This window comes from Erpetoichthys calabaricus, chromosome 11, assembly GCF_900747795.2.
Source record: "Erpetoichthys calabaricus chromosome 11, fErpCal1.3, whole genome shotgun sequence".
NCBI classification, from domain to species: domain Eukaryota; kingdom Metazoa; phylum Chordata; class Cladistia; order Polypteriformes; family Polypteridae; genus Erpetoichthys; species Erpetoichthys calabaricus.
In genome coordinates, this window is record NC_041404.2 from 84,353,179 (window position 1) to 84,378,830 (window position 25,652).

General features: G+C 35.1%; 1 protein-coding gene across 3 annotated transcripts in view; it reads right to left on the reverse strand.

Annotated features, from left to right (window-relative positions):
* The window catches only part of LOC114660650 (pro-neuregulin-2, membrane-bound isoform-like), a 228,800-nt gene that overhangs the window by 83,458 nt on the left and 119,690 nt on the right, over nucleotides 1-25,652 (reverse strand). For all 3 annotated transcript variants that reach the window (XM_028813483.2, XM_051933904.1, XM_028813482.2), the window contains one exon: nucleotides 25,226-25,343. In XM_028813483.2, the coding sequence (XP_028669316.1) occupies nucleotides 25,226-25,343 (118 nt within the window). The remainder of the gene's footprint in view (nucleotides 1-25,225; nucleotides 25,344-25,652) is intronic.

The window sequence follows — 25,652 nt, forward strand, 5'->3', positions numbered from 1 at the left end:
GTTTCTTGTGCTTTGGACAAGGTGTCACCTTTAACATTAAAGAACCTCAGTCTAACTGAAGAATATAGTATATTGAGAATTATGGTTTTGGTTATGGTTTTTATATGGTTTAAGCTAATTACTGCATGTAGTGAAGAATGTGAGGCCATCTGTTCAAATCTGAAGCGGAACTAAAAATGAAGCTTGGAACAGAACAATGATGCAGAAGATTCGCAACAGCACAATTCAAAAGAGTTTTAGAATGGAAACGTTAAGGCTGGAATACTAATGAAATGCTGCCTAAAGTAATGCAGGGAGGAGTCATGGGCAAGATTTCCCCTAAGTTAACGTAAGTAACTTATATTATAAGAAATGATTACATGAAATGTTTTATACTAAATGGAGTAACACTAGGGAACCCTTTCTCGATAACAGTAAGCAACATTTCTTTTGTATTTTAAAAATATTACCAGTGAACACCTAACACGTTTTCCAGCACAGAATGGTTTGGAAGTCCATTTATCCCTTTGGACGATGTCTTAACTCTCTCTATGGAGCTGGCTAAGACTGAGGACTAGTTTTGACATTTCATTACTTAAATAAATAAAAAAAATAAAAGTAAAAGCAGAATACCTTGTTGTCACCAAGATTCCTCTGAAAACTTTCCTCACATTTCTAACAACATAGCTACATAAAAATGGTGTTTCATACATGACTGTTATTAAACAAAAGTACAGAAATATTATGGATGGCCATACTCCATTGCTTGTGGTACTATCTCGTATTTAACCATGGTTAGATAAGTTGGCATAGGATGCTCTTCTTTCACATTTGTAATAAATACCAGTATATATTTTATGGTAAGATGCAGTTTAAGATGCATCAAACAGTCAGGTTAGCAAATTCTTTATTTGTGTTGGGCATCTAGCCCAACCAAACCTAGTATTGTACAAAGTTACAAATAAGAAAATTTAGAATACAGAACCAGGCATGTGCCTTTGCATTTAAAATGTATTTAGTTGTAGCTTTTTTTTTTAACCATGTGCTCCATCATTCGAAAAATATAAAGCACAGACATTAAATTTGTTTCTGTATGAAAACCTTTGATAGATATATAATTGTTTGTAATATTGTAAATCCATTTGTTAAATATACAAACTTCATGGACATCATTATTATGCTGGCATTACAAGAATCCAAGTCAAGGAAAAAATTCTGAGCTCTAGATATGTATACATTTGGGTTGGTGGGGTGGTGAATCTTTCCTATGAATGTATTAATAGTGCGGCAATTCACTATATTTTAATATTTTTATATAAACTGAACAGCTACACGTGTTTTAGTATATTGACAGAATGAACATATCATCATCATGTATTAATGTATAAGTAGAATGTAATACAAGTTTTAGGCTAAGGATATTTTGCTTTGTACTTAGTGCTACTGTAGAAAACTAAACAGAGAAGAAAATTACAAAATGAATAACTGAATTTTTTCAAGTGTTGCACCAAGGTCGCAAACAGGTTTAAGTTCTGTTTTACATCCACTGTTTCAATTTCTCTGTTACTCTAAGTAGGATAAAGTTGGCGTTGGAAATGTTTAGTTAGGGAGTAAATATTTACAAAACTGATTGAAAAACATAACATGTTTATACTTTTGTGAACAGAGGTTTTTATATTTATACTTATATTTCAATTTCATATTTAAGCTTGATGTGCTAAATGGCAAACATTCATCTATTTTATACTGTTTCAATATTCATTCTTTTTTATAACATTAATTTAATGAAATATAACAAATGCCATTAAGTGATTTTAGTATTATTTGAATCTTTAAAATATTAATAACTTTGGAACAAGATATATCGTTCTGTGTCAGGTGAAGTATTCTTTAACACTTTGAAGTGTTACATGCATCATTTCAAAGCTTACATTTATTCTAACATATTTCAGTTCACATAGTAATTAAATGAACCTTCTTAAAATTCAAAATGGCCGTCTGCTGACTTTTTACCATTATGGATATGCATATGATACCTTAGCCATACACTCATCAAGGTCATGAGCTCACCCACTTTCCCTTTTCATTATATTTTTAGTGCTACTACATAATAAATTTTATTTAAAATTTGTGCATGCATATACTGTATCTTAATCACATCACATCATTTTCCTGTCATGCAGTTTCATACACTTTGTTTACTTTAGTCAAGTTTAAATTGACTGAACATAGTGTAATTAAATTAATATACAATAAAATGACACAAACTCAAGCCCAACTTTGCATACATTTTGCATTTCTAAAGATCATGCTATGTCATTCAAATATTTGTAAATGTCCTTTTCCCTTGCATAAAAAATTGAATGCAGTTAATTATGAATTGTACTTAAGCATAGTAATTAATTATCAACTAAATGTGCTCATAGAATGGAATACAGAGATATTTGGTATTAAGTAATTATCTTATGAGTTACATCATGTAATTCACGAGCAGATTATTACAATTCTGCAATTTACATTTTTACTTGACTCAAACACACTGCATGTATTTTAACATATAATATACCTTGCAAGACTAATAGTAAAAAGTGTTGTTTGACATTTGCATTAAAAATAATACAACATAAAGAAAAAAATCTTGGAACAGTTAAAATGTTCTAATAGTACGGGTGATACAGTGGTTAGCACTGCCACTTCACAGCATTCAGTGGCCTGGCCACTGTCTATGTGAAGTTTACACATACAATACAATACAATTTATTTTTTGTATAGCCCAAAATCACACAATAAGTGCCGCAATGGGCTTACACATCCTCCTCTTTCCTCTGCATATTTTGTACATATACCCTAATTTTTGTTCTCATTCCAAAATTATGCATATTAGATTAATTGAAATGTCTTAATAACACTGACATTAATGTAAGGGAGACTATCGAGTGTTTGACTGGCGTCCTGTTTAGGAAAGACTCCTGCAACATGCCTGATGCTCCCAGAAAGACTTCAGCCTTACGCAGTCCTTTTTAGAAAACATATAGGTCAGTATTTATTTTTTTAATGGAAAACAGCAGAAGAGATCTTGAAATGCTACCAGCTATAATTTTCATTAATTGAAACAGTTTATTGCAGTATACTGGGTGCCATTGCCTGAGTTTGTTTCTGTATAAATCTTTATCTGGGCACCCTTGTTTTCCTCTAATATCCCCAAAGATGTACAGGTTAGGTTAACTAGCAACTGCAAATTGGATCTAGTGTGAATAAGTGTCTGGGATACAGCATGTGTGAGCTCTGTGCTGAACCTCCACTTTACACAGGGGTAGTTCCTGCCTTGCACCCTGTGCTGTTAGTATAGTCTGTGATTTCCCATAAGCCTATGATCAATTAAGAGGGATGGAAAATGTTGCATTATGTTATTACACCATTATTATTTTTCTTTTGTTTATGCCAAATCATTCTGAGTTGACAAAAGTTTGTTTTTAATTCCAAATTAGGTATTTCATTAACTTTTTTGATAAATACATGGGGTTAAACAAGCATTTTATTCATATGCCATTTCCTACTCATTTCAGTCATTGTTCCTTATTCATTTTTGAGTCCTCTTAAATTATGTTTTTTCTACAGATTCATTGGTGTAGTACTGGGATAAAGTTGCAGTGTTTAAATTTTACTTCTTTCTTCTGTCTCTCATCCTTTCAAATAATTTTCTTATTTTGATATATATATATATATATATATATATATATATATATATATATATATATATATATATATATATATATTGCATTTTTGTGTATGATCTTTTTAAGCTAACATTTATTAAAATGTTATTCAACTAAGTAGGCCATATGTTAAATGCTTTAATTTTCTATGTTTATAATATATTTACTAGGCAAACAGATCATCGTGTCTCTAAAATAACACAAGTAATAGCAATATTTTTTCATATTCTACATTTTACAGGCGTTTCTCCATCTCAAAATGTCTTCTTTTTCTGCCATCAATTTCTCCTTCTCCATCTTTATATTAGAAACGGGAAGGTATAAAAATGCATTTTTTGTATTGTGCGTGAAATGGACTGGTCATTTACTATGAGCATCACTTCTTTTTCTTTTGCATTTCTAAGAGAATTTTTCCAGTCAATGGAATATTGAATTGCCCATGATCAAAATATCTCCTTTGCTGCATATATGTTTTATTTGATTTAAAGACATACTATGTTTATCAATTATTAGAATTCAGCAGTCTGAAATAAACTTTAATCACTAAATGTCCTGGCATCTTCCATGCCAACATTGGTCAATTTGACCTAGACATACTACCCTCTTTATTGTTGTTTTGAATCTCAATATTATTTTTGGCATATACAGTGGATATCAAAAATCTACAACACCTTTATTGAAACTTCAGTGTATGTTGATATAAAGACTGCAATTAAGAAAATCACATTAGATTTTTTTCACTTTTCATAAGATCTTGAAACAAACAAAATTTAAGTGAAAATCAAATTGATGATTGATAAAAAATATTTAAAAATTTTAAAAAAAGTCCCAAATGCATAAATGTACACATAATGTGAGTTATAACTGTATTCAGATTTAACCTTTGACGTTTCATAACACGTGCAAAAGTAAATTGCCTTCACCAGGCATCAAGTAAAGTGATTCTGATTAACTCTAACTAAAACAGGCTTTTCTTGTAGTGGAGGATTTACGTGAAGTGTTCTTATATACATAATTCAGACTTAAAACATAGTCTACAATGTGCTAATAAAAATTCTATGAGATATTATTGTACAAACAACAGGTCAGGAGAGAGATATAAAAGAATTTTGAAGGCATTAATTACATTAGAGTACATGGTTCGCTTCACCATTTAAATACCACTAAAAGGACGCAGCAAAGATCAGCACACCCCTTAAAAACTGATGACCAGGAAAGAAGTCCATCAAGCAGGTTACGAAAGAAGCAGTAACTAGTCACTCACTGCATACTATAGTTATTTTGCATATTGTTCCTCATAAAGGTATTTCTCATAAAAAGAAGCCCATATATGCAGCATATTTTGCAGGGAGACACATGAAGTCTCCCTAAACTATACAATAAAAATATCTTATGGTTAAATGAGACCAAAATAGACATTTCTGATCTTAATTCCAAAAGATATGTTTGGCTTTAAAAAAATCATGCTACAGTTAGGTCCATAAATATTTGGACAGAGACAACTTTTTTCTAATTTTGGATCTGTACATTACCACAATGAATTTTACATGAAACAACTCAGATGCAGTTGAAGTGTAGACTTTCAGCTTTAATTCAGTGGGGTGAACAAAATGATTGCATAAAAATGTGAGGCAACTAAAGCATTTTTTTAACACAATCCCTTCATTTCAGGGGCTCAAAGGTAATTGGACAAATTAAATAACTGGAAATAAAATGTTCATTTCTAATACTTGGTTGAAAAACCTTTGCTGGCAATGACAGCCTGAAGTCTTGAACTCATGGACATCACCAGATGCTGGGTTTCCTCCTTTTTAATGCTCTGCCAGGCCTTTACTGCAGTGGCTTTCAGTTGCTGTTTGTTTGTGGGCCTTTCTGTCTGAAGTTTAGTCTTCAACAAGTGAAATGCATGCTCAATTGGGTTAAGATCAGGTGACTGACTTGGCCATTCAAGAATTTTCCACTTCTTTGCTTTAATAAACTCTTGGGTTGCTTTGGCTGTATGTTTTGGGTCATTGTCCATCTGTATCATGAAACGCCGCCCAATCAATTTGACTGCATTTAGCTGGATTTGAGCAGACAGTAAGTCTCTGAACACCACAGAATTCATTCGGCTGCTTCTGTCCTGTGTCACATCATCAATAAACACTAGTGTCCCAGTGCCACTGGCAGCCATGCACGCCCAAGCCATCACACTGCCTCCACCGTGTTTTACAGATGATGTGGTATGCTTTAGATAATGAGCTGTTCCACGCCTTCTCCATACTTATTTCTTGCCATCATTCTGGTAGAGGTTGATTTTGGTTTCATCTGTCCAAAGAATGTTTTTTCCAGAACTGTGCTGGCTTTTTTAGATGTTCTTTAGCAAAGTCCAATCTAGCCTTTCTATTCTTGAGGCTTATGAGTGGCTTGTACCTTGCACGCAGTGTATTTACTTTCATGCAGTCTTCTCTTTATGGTAGACTTGGATATCGATACGCCTACCCCCTGGAGAATGTTGTTCACTTGGTTGGCTGTTGTGAAGGGGTTTCTCTTCACCATGGAAATGATTCTGCGATCATCCACCACTGTTGTCTTCCGTGGACGTCCAGGTCTTTTTGTGTGGCTGAGTTCACCAGTGTTTGCTTTCTTTCTCAGGATGTACCAAACCGTAGATTTTGCCACCCGTAATATTGTAGCAATTTATCAGATGGGTTTTTTCTGTTTTCGCAGCTTAAGGATGGCTTCTTTCACCTGCATGGAGAGCTCCTTTGACCGCATGTTGTCTGTTCACAGCAAAATCTTACACATGCAAGCACCACACCTCAAATCAACTCCAGGCCATTTATCTGCTTAATTGATAATGACATAACGACGGACTTGCCCACACCTGCACATGAAATAGCCTTTGAGTCAATTGTCCAATTACTTTTGAGCCCCTGAAATGAAGGGATTGTGTTAAAAAAATGCTTTAGTTGCCTCACATTTTTATGCAATCGCTTTGTTCACCCCACTGAATTAAAGCTGAAAGTCTGCACTTCAACTGCATCTGAGTTGTTTCATTTAAAATTCATTGTGGTAATGTACAAAACCAAAATTAGAAAAACGTTGTCTCTGTCCAAATATTTATGGACCTAACTGTATAAAGCTGTTCCACTTCAAAGGTTATAGTAAGAACAGAAAAGAAAACAAATACCTCCATCTTTCAAGATATTTTGAAGCAAAACCTTAAACTATCTGCAAGAAAGCTGAATTTAAATGAGAAATGCACCCTTCAACATGAAAACAACATGTAGCACGCAACTTAGTCATCGAAAAGAAGCCTTAAAAAGAGAAAAATCAATGCCCTGGAATAACCAGATCAGCCCCTAGACCACCATCCTATAGATAATCTGTGGACTCACCTAAAGCCAGCTGTCCACAGGAGATCCAATCACAAATTGAATGTGCTTGAACTCTTCTGCAAAGAAGAGTGGGATAAAATTACAAATTTCATGTGTTTCAAGTTGATAGAAGCCTATCCAAAAAGACAATGCTGGAATCAAAAGAAAATGGGGCTTCCATCAAACATAAATTAAAAAGTATGCACATTTAGGAAATGTAGGCATTGGTATTTTTAAGTTTGTTTTTTTTCTATAAATAAATAATTCTGTTTTTCACTAAAATCTTGTTGGTTGGTAGGTCTTATTAAAGGGGAGAAAATAGTATGACATAGTTTCTCTTGATTTGAGCCTTTACATCAACAAATGTAAATACGGATGTGTAGACTTTTAATAACAACCGTAGAGCTGTGGTTCCCTATGGGGAAAATATATATATGATTTGTATAATCTAGAAAATGTCCATTTCAAGCAAATGTAACAAAACTTAAGATTACATGCTCCTAACATTTCCTGACAATAGAATGATTTCTAGCACATTATCCAAATGTACAGCATTTTCATATAACAAGCATTGAAATTCAGCAGTAAAAATAAAGATTGTAGCCGATATTCGAAATCTTCTTTTTCATTTTAATTTATTTTCTTTTTCTTTTTTGCAGAAGATAATTCTAAAACAAATGAATAAAAAATCGTAACATTTAGCATGGACATGAAAAAGTACACAAGAATATAAGAAAATAAATTAAAGTTTCATGGTAAAATTAAAATTTGAAACAGAAGCTGACATTCTTACAAGTTATGCTCCCATAGTGATGAGTCATGTTTTGCTTGAAAGCAAGCATAACAATAATAAAATTTGGAAGGTTGTTAATTCTGTCTAGCATAGGAAACAGAGTACAGGAAATTTAAAAATGGCAATGTTTAATTTTCCAAATATAGAAGGTTACAATTTTACCTACAGCCTAAATTTCTTCAATTTCTTCTGAAACACTGTCAGAGCCCTACCTCTCCACTTCTAATTCTAGAACACTCTTTTAAGCTTTCATTACCTCTCTACTGGATTACTGTAATTCTTTTTTCAAAACCTGCCACGTACAGCATATTAACAGATTAAAAGTTCAAAATGCTGAAATCGGAATGCTGACTCAGCATTGTCAATACTCTGCTACTGACATACAAAGCTTTAAAGTATATTATCCAAGACTGTTTGCCATCTTTGCTCCTCTAATATGAACCCACCAAACACCTTACATCTTCTGTCTCCTGATTTCTCACTATATAAGTCCTGGTATGCAATGTTTAGTAAATGATCTTTCAGCCCAGTGTCTTCAAACAATCCTTATTTTTCTTTGTATTGTGAGTAAATCTGGTTGTAACTGGTTGACATATTCATGATATAAAAATGTCACAGACAAAATACATAGAAATAGACACACACACACATGCACACACATATAAACAGATATCACACTGGAAATCATTAACTTCAGGGATATCTACATATTTTCAACCACTGGAAAACTACATATGGAGAAAATAAAAAGTGGGTTAAAAAGTGGAAAGATAGATGAATGATTGTTAAGACTTCTGCAAAGAACAATATTGCCACTAACATAAAAATAAATCTTCACTATTGTTACTAATTGAAAGCAAGCTCATAATTTTACACCTCAACAATAGCAAGAGTTCTGTAGTTAACAGAGGAAAATGTTCACTTTTTTGCAAATAAAGAATATCACAGTTCGGAAACTGATGCGTGTAAGACTGCAGAAATATCTGAGAAATGCAAGTTTAAGGTTTGAAGAATGAGGTGCATCATCTTGGTAGACACTTTGAGATAAAGCTGCAAAAAATGTGGAACAAATGAAGAGTAAGATAATGAAATTAACTTGTCTGTTTCCCAGATCAAGTACTTGGAACACATGCTTCCAAGCCTGCATCGAACAGCTGTCACCAATGGTGTCTGTTACTGAAAAGAGAATTGCTACCAGAGAATGTGAATGTAATAGTCAGATTTATGAAAGAAGCACGGGCCAGAAGTCCTTAAAAAATAATGACAGAGTTTTTTAAACAAACCTCCTGGATGATGTCATCAAAGAAAATCTGGAAATTGAAAGTGCAAATTGCTTACCTGTAAGTGCTTCTTGACAGCCTTCATCATTGGATTTGACAAACTCCATGAAAAAGAAAATGTGCTATTCCACATCAGAGGGAAGAAAGAGATTGTTTTTGAGAAAAGTAAGTTTACTTCCTTTGAATTTCTCCTTAATTGATTACTGGAAAGAGGGCTGCATTTCATGTTAATACGAAATATCTTTGCAAAGTGGGTAGTAGATATGGGTAGTAGATATGGTACTATAGACTCCAGCCTAGCTCAGATTATTTCCTAATTGTTAAACCCACTTTTACAATTCTCCGGAGAGAGTGACAGAATTAAAAGGAATAAGTCCTACTAATCACAAAAACCTGTATTGGACACTAACCTATTCATCCGTTATAACAAAAATGTACAGAAAGAATTCTGCTGAAGCAAGCAATTTCAATTTCTACTTAATAATACACTGGTTATATTATATAATTGCCATTAATCTTATTTAGCACTCCCAGTTGTTTGCACTCTTTCCTTTTCTTATTTATATTATTATTATTTCTATGTTCTTTCATTACTATTAAAATTCTCTTCAATGTTACCTGCATAATTGTCACATAGTCTGAAGCAATACTTTGGCACCTTTTGCTACTGAACTTTGACTCATCTCCCTAATATCTTTCTGTCTTGCAATACAACTCAAGAATACTAATAAATATTTTAATATTTTCTGATCTTTTTTTAAGAATTTTAGGGAATGATATAATTAGAAGTTGTTCTTAATTTGTTGTATATACTGTAAATTAATCTCATAAATCAGATTAGCCTAAATTAGTTGTTTCCTCATCTTTTATTTTATTTTACCTCTGCAATGAATTGTATGCCACTATCTATCAATTAGCTCCCAAGCATGGGGTTCATTCATTTCAGGTATGCCATGCTGCATGGAATGGCAGAGGACCGGGACTTTGAAATGTTTGATCTTAGTATAGTTTTGGGAACCAAGAGATGGAAAGGTATGGGGTGGAGGGGCAAGGTAGAAAACAAATCCTTATTTATGTATATTTTGCTTACTCTCTTATTTGGAGATTTTACTGGTTAAATGTGTTTTTATTCATAAATAACATAATTTAAAAGCATCTAATTTATCTCTCATTTTAACCTTTATTAACATGACCTTAAGAGATGGTCACTGTTTCATCTAACACATAATAATAAGTATCACAAAACAGCCATCTATAAGAACAATGATTTAAGCAGCAGCTGTAAAGAAAAAATAAACATTTTTGAAAATTTCAATGATTTTATTCACAAATCTTATTCTTGAAATGTGCACTCCTACCTTCAGCACTAAAATGACTTCCTGTGAGGCAAAGAATTAATTTAAGCCCCATGAGCTTCTTCAGTGATGCAGACCTCTACAACAAGACATGTAATCTCTACTTTCTCTGCTTTCTTTTCCAGTTTCTCCGTGGTGACATTTTGCTCTACCAGTGATGCTTGAATGGAGGCAGGTGCCCCAGTGGTCCACAAGACCTACTGTGGCAAATTCTCTGGGACAAAGCCAGGACAATGAAGAATGACATAAGGACAATGGAGGTTGGGTTAGTTTTTGGCCTTGGCATCCCTGCAGATTTTGTTTTTTTGCTCCAGCTAAACTAGTTTTTTTTTTCTTTCCTCTCAGCCATCTGACTTTATCATAGACTCATTTTTAAAGACTTAGAATACAATAATATATATTAAACGTAACTTATCTACTAATTATATATCTACAGTATATTATGTAAGCTCATATTCATTTTTTTTTACTACTTTTCCATTATTATTGTTACCTAATTTGTTTTGCTTTTCTTGTAACTATTTCTTTGACATCTTGTAAAGCACTTTGAGCTACATTCTGTGTATGAAAATGGGTTACAGAAATAAACAATGTTGTTTACATATACAGTGCTTCAAGATCTAGCTACATATAGCAGTAATAATCAAGCATACTGAAAGAGCTTTTGTCATGAGAGAATCAATTCCAAAGTGTCTTTAATTGGCTGATTAATGTAAGTGCCCTGATAAAGCAAGGAGGTTCAAACACATTTGCCTATATATAATAGTGTAACTTGCCATAATGTACAGTAAATATCTCACAGGGTACACTTTCATAACTGTGAAACTTAGAGACTGAAAGTGAGAGCTGTCAAGGTTTTGTCATACTTTCAGTAGAACTGTACTTCCTATATCTAAATTTATATTTTATCAAAAACAAAAAACATAAGTAATAACATGTAATTTCTCTAGCTTTAAAGTAATCTCAGAGTCATTTATTTAAAATATTCTTTAATATTTGTTATGTAGAATTGTGAGCCATTTAAAAAAGCAAACTATGTAAATTCTTAATTAATAAAAGTATTCAAAGATAGAAATATGTAAAAGTTAACCTCTTTATGAAAACTGCATATAAATATAAAAACAGTATTTAAAGGTAGATATATAAAAATGGAAACTGCTTGATCTTCAGATGCCATTTGCTACATATATATGTTTATAAATTATGTGTCAATTTATCAAGATGTAACAATCTACATTGCCTACTTTTCCATCACCTATTGATAGCACTCTCATTCACACACCATTTCTTTTGTGCAGTATAAAATTGCCTGTCTTATCAAAATTCCAAGTATGTGTCTATTTTGGGGAAAATCACTTGAAGGTACTGTATGCAAGTTATTAAGGCTTGGAATTTGGAGAGAGTTACAGTATGTGTACAATAAAATTGTTTTGTGTTGTGAATTCTTTCAGCTCAATAAGAAACATTTAAAGTTTCACATAGGGAAAAATTAAAATCTTGCCTAAACCCTTGTGCTTTCTCCCTTGCTTTTAAGTAATCTTGACTATTAGTGTTTACTCATGCCATTCTTTTTTAACAACTTTACTCATCCAAAGACTAATCTAGCCACCAAGGCTGCAAACCAGCCCAACTTTGTGCCAAACCCAGATAAATAGAGTTAGTGTCAGAAAGGACATCTGGCTGCAAAACATTAGCCAAAACCTTAATGATGGAATCAAAATCCAATCAGCTTTGCAAAATGCTAGGGTGTACCCTGTAGATGAAGTCCAGAGGTCAGGCAGTGAGCGAGGATTACTGGGCCAAGGGCAGGCTCAGCTAAAGATGTTAGAAGAAGCAGAAGAAGAAGAGAGGGGAGGAGAAAGAAAATGGTAAGTTAAAGTTAAGAGTGGGGATACCGATTGTTGGGACAATGACTGGGAAAGGAAGGGAGTTTGAAGAATTGATGAAAAGGAGGAAAGTGGGAATGTTGTATGTGCAGGAAACTATATGGAATGGGAATAAGGCAAGATAATTGGGAGAAGGCCTTGAGTTGTTGTAGAGCAAATGAGCAAGGAAGTAATGGTGTAAGTATAGTATAGTAGTATCTAAAGAACTAAAAGACAGTCTTGTCAGTGTGAATAAGAGAAGTGATAGGGTGATGAATGTCATGCTGAGCCTTGGTAAGATTGTAAGTAATGTCATGTGTGCACATGCTCCTCAGGCTGTGAGGAAGAGGGGGAAGGGTGTTTTCTGGGCACAATTAGATGAACAGCTTACAGCAGTACAAGAGGGAGAAAAGGTGACTGTTGGTGGTGATCTACTGTAAAAGAAACTATTGGAATGAATGGAGAGATGATAGAGCATACATGGAGGGTGGGGAGTAGGACAGAGAAATAGGGAATGGGAGAGGATAGTAGATTTTGCCATGGCATCTGATCTGGTAATAGCTAACACATTTTTTAAAAAGTAAATCAGGTTGTGACTTAAAGTAGTGGAGGAAGGGAAAACCAAATAGACTTTCTAATGTGCAGAAGATTTCATTTGAAAAAGGTAATGAATTGTAAGGTCATAAATGGGGAAAGTGTGACAGTACAGCATAAAGTGGTGGTAATGGACTGGGAGACGAGAATCAGCAGGAGAATAAAACCAGAGCAAGTAGCACTAAGGATAAGTTGATTGAGATTAAAGGAGGAAGGGCATAATAATAGGTTTAGGGAGAAAATTTGAATTAAGAGCAGCCATTTGATAGTGTGGAGGAATGGTAGAAGAAGAACAGCAAAGTTGTATTAAGTGCAGGTGAAGAGGTGTTGGGTAGGACAGCAGGAAGGAACAGACATGGGGACAAAGAGACATGGTGATGGAACAGAGACATTATTAAGGAGAAACGTGATATTCAGGATACTGAAAATTATAGAAGGATAAACCTGATTTCATACAAAATGAAAATTTGTGAAAAGGTTATAGAGAGAAGTCTTAGGGAAGAGGCCACTGAAGGGGAGGAGCAGTTTAGTTTTATGCCAGGAGAGGTACAAGAGATGCAGTCTTTGCATTGAGACAGCTAATACAGAAGCAACAAGAAAAACAAAGGTTTGCATATGGTGTTTACTGATTTGGAGAAGTCGTGCCATGTGAAGACATCTGGAGGTGCATGAGAGAGAAAGGAGTTCCAGAGAAGTATGTGAGGATTGTCCAGGATATGCATAAGGGAGTGAGGACTTTTATTTATATTTTAAGTTTGAATGTTCCAGCTCTATAGTAACAAAATATGACAATGGCTTTAAAATCTCCTTAATTGGGCTATCACCTTTGAGCCATTTTCAGTTTTAAATAATGTAGCAAATCCCTAGTGTAATAAAGGATGGCAGGGTTTTAACAGTTGAGCAAAATCAGATAAAATTTTTTGTTTGATTTTCTGGCGTACTATTTTTGAATTTATGGACTTCATCTTGATTGTTCAGATTTTTAATTTAGATTTTGCTTTACATAACCTCTGTGATTAAAAAAAATAGCATTGATGATTTAGCATTTAGATACAGAAAAAAATTAGTGTTTCTGTTTCTTTTTTATCTGCCCAATCGGACAGATTATTGTGTATAAGAACTATGTTAAAAAGTACTGTGCAATTGCAATTATCAACAGACAATGGCTAGCTGGATGGCTAGCTTAAAAGAAACTGATCAGACACAGTCATTGCTTAGTAAAACATGTTTAGTATCTCAGAACAGAAACTAGACAACTGTGCATCATTATTCAGTATGTCAATATAACAGCTCAGCTAAGCATAACAGAAATACCATGGCTTCTACAGATTCATACACTAAAAAAAACCTTACCTACAAGTACTTGATGATCCTTCTCAGACTGGCTCCCTACGCCTCTATACTATATTTTTTACTTCCTGAATCTAAAACTAAAAATATAAAATTTCTGTTCTCCTGGATATATAATAATAGCTCACAAACATCTGAGAGGCAACAACAAAACTGGCATGGACATGGTATGAGCATCAAAACAACAACAAAGCCAAAAACAATAAGCCAAAACATTGATAAAATGACTGACAGAGACACATTTGACACTATTGATCCCTTTGAGCATATTGTATGCTAATAATTAAATAATTACACCCCAAACAATGACCAAGATGAGTGGCCTGGATAATGAAAAAATAACCTCACTGCGCTTCCAAGTGATCTAGTGAAACATTTCCATAGGAGTTTGAAAATTTGAAGAAAAATTCTTCAAGTCCTTGTTAGCGAAGAGACTCAATAGCTATTGCAGTTCATCATTTTGACCAGCGGAGAGTCTCAACAACCCTCCGTTTGTTCAATTTATCATGTTTTGTGTTTGTAAAAATGCGTAAATCTGTCTTCCATTACCCTTGTGTTATTAGGAAATTTTATTACATAGTTTAATAAAAAGAAACATTTTTCAATTACTTTCTGAAATAATAGCCTAAACACCAGTCAGCCTTCAACAACAACAGAGAAAGAGTCAAGTTTAAAAAAGCAGAATTCTCCTATAATCTCAAGGTATTACTTTTGAAATATCTGAATTTTATATTTTGATTTATAATCAACATAAAAACTATTTAAATATATGTTGTTTCTCAAGAACCTTCTTTAGAATCTGTTACCCCTTATACAGTATGTAAGTCAAAAAAGAAGAAGTTAACTGGTTAGCAAATATACTATACTGCCAAAAGTATGTGGACACCCTCCCAAATTATTAAGTTCAGGTGTTCAACGGTGCAAAAAAAAAATCAGGAACATAGCCATGAAATTCAATTGACTAACATTGGCAGTAGAATGGGGTCACCCTGAAGAGCTCAGTGACTTTAACTGTGGCACTGTCATAGGATGCCACCTTTGCCACAAATCAGTACATGATATTTCTGCTATGCAAGGTCTGCCCCAGTAAACTGTAAGTGCTTTTATTGTGAAGTGGAAGTTTTGAGGAACAACAATGGCTAAGTAACAAGACAATGAAGCACGCATTTCAGAAAAATCTCCTATCCTCAGTTACATCACTCAAAACAAAGTTACAAACTATCTCTGGAAGCAATATCAGCACAAAAACATTGTATTTGAAGCTTCATGAAATGGGTTTCCATGGGCAAATAGCTGTTCAGAGGCCTAAGATCAATATATGCAATGCCTAGCGTTGAATGGAGTGATGTAAAGCATGCCAGCATTGGACTCTGGAGCAGTGGAAAATGTTCTCTGAAGTGATGAATTCCACTTCACTATTGGACAGTCAGATGAATGAACCTGGTTTGTCAGATAACAGGAGAACACTACCTTCTAGACCTGTATAGCTTCTAAAGTAATGCTTGGTCGAGGAAAGATAATGGTCTGGGGCTATTTCATGAAGACTGGGCTAAGCCTCATGGTTCCAGTGAAGGGTACTGTTAAAGCTAAATCATACAAAAACGTTTTAGACAACTGTGCACTTCCAACTTTGTAGAAACAGTTTGGGGAAGGCCCATTTCTGTTCCAGTATGACTGTGCCCCTGTGCACAAAGCCAGAACCTTAAAAACATGGTTTCATGAGTTTTGTATTCAGGATCTCAAGTGGCCTGCACAGATTCCTGACCTCAACCTTACTGAACATCTTTGGGATGAATATAAATGGCAGTTGTGGACCAAATCTTCTCATCTAACATCAGAACTGACCTCACAAATGGTCTTTTATATGAATTGGCACAAAGCTCATATGGGTGTGATGGTCAGATGTTCACAAACATTTGGCCATATAGTGTATTCAGACTAACCTGCACAAACCTTTTTAATTTATGATTTTCAAATCATTGATTTTAAACTGCATTCACAAATATTACTAAACTAGTTTTTGCTCTTGTTGGAAATGTTCTAAAAATACCAAAAATATACAACAATATTTCTTTGTATCAGAAGCTTTTCTGGACAACATTAATATAGTCAGTTTATTTATATACATGAAATTCCAGAAGTGCATTATTTCAGAAAAATAAAACTTTAGAAAATATGTCTACTACTTTGTCTATGTCTAAGTCCAAGTTCAGTATGTGTGGCTGTCATTACTTAATAAGTATATTAATAAGTAACTGCTTTGCTGCTTAAAGCTTGATACATCAAAGAAATGATAAAGCACTCCTGAATTAAGCAAGCCAGAAATGTCCCAATAACTCATTATAATGGATGGCTGAGCAGAATATGAAATGATTGTGTTCTTACCTACTTCCTAAGATAAAAAAATGTAGCTACCTCATCCTTGACTTCCTGCAGAAGCAACAGTAAAGTCATTATACTGTATTTGGACTGTGACATGCCAGAACTTTAAAAAACACTGATAATGGTAAAGTAAGTATGACTGGTTGTGTCATAGTGCCATCAGATGTTGGCATGATTTGTATACTTTTAACTGTTCATCGAACAAGAGGAATGTGTAGACAACTCAAGTTAACTGTATGTGCATTTACTGTATATGGATAGCAGGGTGGCACAGGATATGCTACATGAGAACATTATACTTTTAGATAGTGATCAGTGATTTGTTCTTTTTTGAACAACTTTTGAATAATATGAATCAATTTGTGAACACAAACATATCGGTTCAGTGAAGCTCAATGGGACTAGTCCTAAAGCGCATGCCTGTCCTGTGTGATCGTCTTCTGTTTTACTGCCGCTGCCTGCTGGTGGATGTGAAAAGCGCATGTGCAAGAACCGCCTGATTCATTAGTCTTGACTCATTTGATTCATGTCTTAGTCTAATGATTCTCATTCATTTGATTCACAAATGAATCATTACACTGGTCTACAAAAAATATTTTTTGTTTGCTACTGGGAACTTCAGACCAGCTCTCTATGAAGATTTTTACACTGATTTCATATATGAAATCGGAATTAAGCTAGCACATCAGATTTTTGAGATACACATCACTGCCGTTTTGACACTTTTGAATCTCAATATAATATATCAACACAATATCTAGAGTTTGAACTCTGTCCTATCAAAATTGTTTGAATGTGTTTATTCTGAAAACAAACCAGAGACACTTTAAAACATGTTTATGTCAATTTACCTCAATATAAAAGCGAGGTCAGTGTGCTCAAAATTGTCTGAGACACTCGCTTTTGTGCTTGTACAGCACATCTGTCTCTTTTTGCATGAACCAACCGTAGTTAACAATCATGCTCAGAGTAAATTTTCCCTGATATCAGTTTTCCATCACCTTTGTATCTTGATGAAATCTTTCCCCATGCTCATCTCTGACATCGCTTAGATTTGGTGGAAAAAAGTCGAGATGAGAATGTAAAAAATGCATCTTCAGTGACATTATGGCTCCCGTAAGCTAATATACTTTCAGCATATTCTCCACAAGCTCAGCATAATTCTCTGCTCTGTGACTGTCAAGAAAATTCTGGACAGCCTGCATGAATGAGGGCGCTGATTCAGTTGGCTTCAGTTTCCTTTTGAACTCATCGTCAAGCATCAGTTCACAGATTTTAGGGCCAACAAAAACACCTTCCTTAATTTTGGCTTCACTTTTCTGCCAACAAATTAATACAGGCAGATCGCAGTCAGCCAAAGATGGCGGCCCGGTCCTCAGCAAAAGAGAACTCCAAATCCCAGAAACCCTTGCGAAGCCTGTCAGAGCACGTGCCAGGAGCGGGCGTGCTCATTGGCTCCCGACCGGAAGGTAAGGCAAATAATGGTTTGAGCCTGCCTCCGGCTGAATTAAATAACTTTATGGATGTGCGGGAACTCGAAGAGCTAATCGAGCCCGTATGGAGTTTCTTTCAGATGCTGATGGCGATCGAGAGCATAATAAAGGAACAGGGAGCGACGGCCGAAGCGCCTCTGAAAAGGGTGGAGGAATTTCTATGGCGGTTTGGTCGGGAGTCTCCCGTGTTAAATAATTTGGCAGTACAGGTGAGTATTACCGGTACCGTACATCATAAAGGGACGCAGAGTGACACGGGCCAGCGGTTAATTAGTAGTGGGTGCCAAGTCAACGTGAGCCCTACAAGGGAGTCGGAAACCATGACCGAGGGGGCATCGATCGAGCCGGAGCAGCTGAATAGTGCTGTCTCCTGGAGTGATGTGGTGCTGAAGATGCCGCCACCGGTCATTTGCATATCAAAAGGGGTTCAAACAGTAAAGGGTCTCTCTTTGACAAACAGAGAGACTCAGACTGTGGGAAAACCCCAGATTAAACAGGAGATCCCAAAAGTGAAAGGGGGGTCTCCTGACAAAGTAGAAAAGGGAGCTGAGAGGTCAGGTGCAGCGGTGGAAATCTCCTCAGCAGATAAAGGGGCGGAGCCCAAATTTCCTAAATGCTTCCAGTCTCGCAGAGGGATACAAACAGGGGGGCGGCGGCTGTGCTACGAATGCTCCCGGCTGGGGCACGTATGGCGAAGTTGTCCTCGGAGGACAGGGGATAAGATGTCTCATTTATTTAATGTTCCCCCTAGGTTCTCCTGGGAGTATGCAAGACACAGCCAAGGCCCGACCAATAGCTCCTCTTGGAGGAAAACGTCCCTTGCGGTCTGGCCACTTCGAACCATGGTTCTTCGCTGGTGGTGGGGGGAGTACTGTGGGATATGGCTGGCCATTCATCCTGGCCAATACCCCCAGGCCGCCAGATGGAGCCCTCCCTGCAGCATGGAGGTGCCCCGAATGCCAGCAGGGAATCATGGACAATGGAGTCTCTATTCACAACCCTGCTGGATACCGTGGGGGCTGCCAGAGGACACTACAGGGAGGCTCAAGGACTTGTATTTCCCCTATAACATGGAAGTACATCTTAGTCACAGCGACAGAGGAAATGACGTACTTCCGGGATGAAGAAGAAGAGTTTTCACCTGACCCGGAAGTGCTGGATAATCACATGGACTGAGGGATCAGAAGCACTTCCAGGTCAAGGACTATAAAGGACTGTGGGAGATCCCAGACGGGCCAGCTGAGTTGGGAGGAAGGGTGACAACGCATCTGGGAGTGGAGGATTGATTATTGTTTATTGAGTATTGTATATTTATGAGTATTGTGGAGGGTGCTTGGTGCACATTATTGTCCGAATAAAAATAATTATTGGACTTTTATCTGGTGTCTGGCGTCTGATCTGAGGGTTCAAGGGAGCGATAGCGCCCACCTATCTGTCACAATATATATATATACTATAAATATATATATATATATATATATATATATATATATATATATATATATATACAGTTAGGTCCATAAATATTTGGACAGAGACAACTTTTTTCTAATTTTGGTTCTGTACATTACCACAATGAATTTTAAATGAAACAACTCAGATGCAGTTGAAGTGCAAACTTTCAGCTTTAATTCAGTGGGGTGAACAAAACGATTGCATAGAAATGTGAGGCAACTAAAGCATTTTTTTAACACAATCCCTTCATTTCAGGGGCTCAAAAGTAATTGGACAATTGACTCAAAGGCTATCTCATGGGCAGGTGTGGGCAAGTCCGTCATTATGTCATTATCAGTTAAGCAGATAAAAGGTCTGGAGTTGATTTGAGGTGTGGTGCTTGCATGTGGAAGATTTTGCTGTGAACAGACAACATGTGGTCAAAGGAGCTCTCCATGCAGATGAAAGAAGCCATCCTTAAGCTGCGAAAACAGAAAAAACCCATCCGTGAAATTGCTACAATATTATGAGTGGCAAAATCTACAGTTTGGTACATCCTGAGAAAGAAAGCAAGCAATGGTGAACTCAGCAACGCAAAAAGACCTGGACGTCCACAGTAGACAACAGTGGTGGATGATCGCAGAATCATTTCCATGGTGAAGAGAAACCCCTTCACAACAGCCAACCAAGTGAACAACACTCTCCAGGGGTAGGCGTATCGATATCCAAGTCTACCATAAAGAGAAGACTGCATGAAAGTAAATACAGAGGGTGCACTGCAAGGTGCAAGCCACTCATAAGCCTCAAGAATAGAAAGGCTAGATTGGACTTTGCTAAAGAACATCTAAAAAAGCCAGCACAGCTCTGGAAAAACATTCTTTGGACAGATGAAACCAAGATCAACCTCTACCAGAATGATGGCAAGAAAAAAATATGGAGAAGGCGTGGAACAACTCATTATCCAAAGCATACAACATCATCTGTAAAACACGGTGGAGGCAGTGTGATGGCTTGGGCATGCATGGCTGCCAGTGGCACTGGGACATTAATGTTTATTGATGATGTGTCACAGGACAGAAGCAGCCGAATGAATTCTGAGGTGTTCAGAGACTTACTGTCTGCTCAAATCCAGCTAAATTCAGTCAAACTGATTGGGTGGCGTTTCATGATACAGATGGACAATGACCCAAAACATACAGCCAAAGCAACCCAGGATTTTATTAAAGCAAAGAAGTGGAAAATTCTTGAATGGCCAAGTCAGTCACCTGATCTTAACCCAATTGAGCATGCATTTCACTTGTTGAAGACTAAACTTCAGACAGAAAGGCCCACAAACAAACAGCAACTGAAAGCCGCTGCAGTAAAGGCCTGGCAGAGCATTAAAAAGGAGGAAACCCAGCATCTGGTGATGTCCATGAGTTCAAGACTTCAGGTTGTCATTGCCAGCAAAGGGTTTTCAACCAAGTATTAGAAATGAACATTTTATTTCCAGTTATTTAATTTGTCCAATTACCTTTGAGCCCCTGAAATGAAGGGATTGTGTTTAAAAAATGCTTTAGTTGCCTCACATTTTTATGCAATCGTTTTGTTCACCCCACTGAATTAAAGCTGAAAGTCTGCATTTCAACTGCATCTGAGTTGTTTCATTTAAAATTCATTGTGGTAATGTACAGAATCAAAATTAGAAAAAAGTTGTCTCTGTCCAAATATTTATGGACCTAACTGTATATATCACTACATAAATATGTATAGATATTAAATGTAAATTACCAAGCAAAAATAATTATATATTTATATTCACAGATATTTACATTTATATGAAACTAATGTATGAATTATTAAATTATAACTACAGTAAAAGCTATCTCTATACACTTAAAAAAAAAATAATAATAATAATAATACATTTTATTTAATATGCGCCTTTCTTAACACCCAAGGTCATCATACAAAGAATTACACAACAATACAAGTATAAAAGTAAAAACAAATAAAAGATAAAATCAAATAACAATAAAGGCAAAAAGTAGTAGCAAACATAAAAAGACTGGCTTTAACAATAGTAAGATCATAGTTGGTATGCCAGTGTGAGAAGATGTTTTGAGAGTAGCTTTGAATTGTGGGTGCTGTTGAGTCTAGTTGACGGCTGTGAATTCCAGAGTTGAGGGGCACTATGCTCTGCCTCCCAAAGAACAGAGTTTAATATGGGGTAGAGAATTTAGAGAAGATGTCTGTTTGGACTTTTGAAAGTATTCTGTATTTTCTCATTTTTGTTGTGTGAGGCAACACTAAAGCCTGGTTTATATTTATCGCATGAAGCCAGTACATAGATTGCACTGCAAAGTGCACAGGTGCGGTGAGAGACCAAAACACATTTATATTTGTTGTATCAAAGTGTTGATATTAATCATTAAGCAACAGTGTTTGGTCAGTGTCACATAGCTAATAATGTCAAAGTAGAGGATATGAGACTGCTGATGGAAGAAGAGTTATGCCTGCTATTAAATGTGGGCTATGTCCATTAAGAAGCACACAACGTCAGAATCATATAAGAATTCACCTAATGTAATAAAGGTCATTCATACTGTTGCGCTACAAAGTACTATGGTGTGTCTGTAGCTCACTTTCTGTTGTTTATGAAGTACAAGACCATTGGTCATGAACTACAAGATGCCCAGAATTTAATATGTGCTGGGCTAAGAACACAGGGGCATCACATAGAGCTGTCAAGATATGCGCATACTTTGCAAACACTTGTGAGAATTCTCTGAAGCTGAACCTTACTGAAAGAATCTGTACTGTAATATGTCCTCTAGAAGCTATCTCCTGGAAACAAAGAACTCACCTTGAATGTATCAGACACCTGAGAAAATCCCTGTTCTTTCTCACCAATTCAGTAAGCATTACCACTTGACATTATTCACACTCGATATGTGCCCTGTCAAGTATTCGCAGAAGTGCTCATGCACTTAAAGGAATACTCCAACCAAAAATATATATTTTATGTTATTTACTCACTGTAGTTTGTAGTGATTTTTAATTTCATGTTTTTATGCAGAATAATTTATGATAATAGCCAAAACTTGTAAATTTAGTATCAATGGAATGATTAAAAAATGACATGTTTGAAGGCTTGTTGATCAATTAATGTTCACAATTTTGTTGTAATAGTTTTAAGTGTGAAAGAATTTCTTCACAGAAATCCATTGAAGCTGGGTATCTCCATTTCTCAATCGGCATGTCTGTCTGCAGCAGATAGCAGTGTCGTGATGTTCCTGTTAAAGACCACACTTTATTTCCATATGGGATAGTAGACGATAACCTACCTAACTTTAACAAGACCTATTGCTTATAGATTGTTTTATTTTTTTAGAACAAAAATAAGTTATGCATTCTAAGGGGAGAGAAGAGACAGGGGCCACTGCAGCAACCAATTTGTGCATGTGTCTGACTTCATATGTTACAGTGGAATACATAAAGTATTCAAAGAACAGTGAGACCAAATTAGAATAATGTAATCAAACCTGAATTGAAGCCATACATCTTGAGAAGATATAAAATAAGAAGTATATATTCAGTAAAATATAATTGTCAGATGTGACTGAAAAAAAAAAATTATCACTAATCATTCCCAGCTCACACAAGGTCAAGACTGCAACATAAAAAATATGAAAATCACAAAGTTTATTTAAAATAAACTAGCATTTTATCAGTGCCGTTTACTATATACTTCACTCCACAATGTACATGTAAAGTTATAATGATGCCATCACTAAGCATAATGAGGAATACCACGTTTTATGGAATACAAACAAGAAATCAGTTTAATTAAAGAGGCATAATAATAGACTCAACGTTTTAGGAAAAGGTAGCCTTTGATCCTAAGATTTTTATTAATGGAGACTGGTATGGCTATTTGTTATACCGATAGTAGGCAGGTCATTCCATTCACCAACATCTTATTAGACTGTTTCTATAATACCCTGTAATACCCTAGGAAAAAATCAGTTTCTCTCACTGAAGACAGACTCAATGCAAAATACAAAATAATAAAAGTAAGTAATCAGATAACACTTTCATACATAAGCACACTTTTCTATTTAAATAAAGGGTAACAGAAGGATCAAAAAACTAGAGGAATAATAATAAAAAAACACTCCATAAATGAAAATGTCCCGAAGCTAGCATAATGGAACACAGAAAAAAAATGTTAAAGTTAGGCAAAATAGAACCAATGGACTTTCAAAAGTATGAAATAGACATAAAGATACACAGAAGTAGATACTATCTCTATCAGATGACCACCAGGAAAAGATTGTATATCATACGTAAAGACTAACAATGAAATACTGTATGTAACTGTCAGGTTTAGCAGGCAAATTTTCTAAACCAAGCTAATGGTAAAAATGAAGCTTAAATTGAAACAGGAAAGGTTTCTTTTGAATGCTTCTGTAGCATATGATAGAGAGCTGATTTTAAGTAAGATTTAATAACATTAAATTCCACAATCGAGAAGCATATAGGCATGGAGCTTAATATTTAGTGCACATTAGCCTGGCATGTCAAGTTTTACGCCCATAGCAGAAAGGTTGCACAACTCAGCAACTTTCTTTCATTTGTTAAGCATCATGTAAACAAAAGTAATTTTAATAAAATTCTCAGTACCCTAGGGTGGGTTTAACTCTGGCACCATTAAATAAAGCAGATACCAGTTGTGCCACAAAAACAATTAACGCAACCAATCTATGACATGTAACCTTTCACATGGCATTAAATAACTGGCAATAACAAATTTTGGAGATTATAAACCAAAGCATAGGTGTAAATGCAAAAAGAAAACAAAAAACCCTAATAATTAAGCCTTAAGTGATAATTTATTTTTCCTAACACAGAATGAAATCTGTTATGCCAACTTATATTTCTTACATCATGTAAAAATTATTGAGGATTTTTTCTTTTTACCTAGCTGAAATTGCAGAGGAAACAGAATTACTGCTAACAATCATTTGGACACAGGATACTGAAAAGATGCCTTATGGTCTTTTATAATGTCTATATAGATTTTTATCAAGACTGTTTTTAGATATATAGATTTTTATCAAGTCTGTTTAAAATAAAATGCAAAACTGCAGTAATTTATGTGTAACAATGCGGTTTCCTTTACCATGCAAATAAAGGAAAAAAAATATAATAATGCTGGAGTGATTTCCACATTATTATTTGCTCAACTATAGGCTGAATATTATATGTCAAATTTGTTCCATAGCTTTAATGAACTCATTAACCAGGTCAAAAATAATGATTTATTAGTATGTATTTCAATGCGTCTAAAGTTGGGTATACTATTATACAGAAAGTTTAATATGAATAATGTGGATACATGTGACAGTTCCAAGACAAAAAATGTACATTTACACATATTTGAGTGCTGGGTAAAAAAAAACAAAAAAACTTTTTTTTTTTAAAACAATTACACTAAAGCATAATCTCTGTATTCCATTCTATAGATTAATGTTAACACCCACAATGCCTAGGATATATATATATATTTGTTCTTAATGACAAAAGCATTGTTTACACACCAATAAGAAGAATACAGCAAAAATGAAAAGCACACTCACTTACTTGCAAGAGAGCTGGTTTATGCCATCAATGTAGTAACAGATTCCACCATTAACGCAGTAAGCCTTTTCAGTTTCATTGCACTTCCTGGCATGACCAGAACCAGGAGAGGGTGTTGTGGCTGTTGTTAAGACAAAGAAATACATATCATCAGCATTTACATATTTATAAAGCCATATTTGCAAATTAAGTAAATAATTTGTAAGGCACAATTTTACAATGACTTAAGGTTGAAACTTTTTTTTTTTTTATTTCTTAATTTTTATTGTAATCATTCATACAAATAGATCAATTTATAACCAAACAAAGTTGAAGACAAATCAAACCCCACCCCTGAGAAGGAGATCTTAGCCAAAGGAGAATTGCTTAGGGCTTTTTAATAAGGCAACAATAAACAAAAGAAAGGGAGAAATAAATATATAGGTAAATA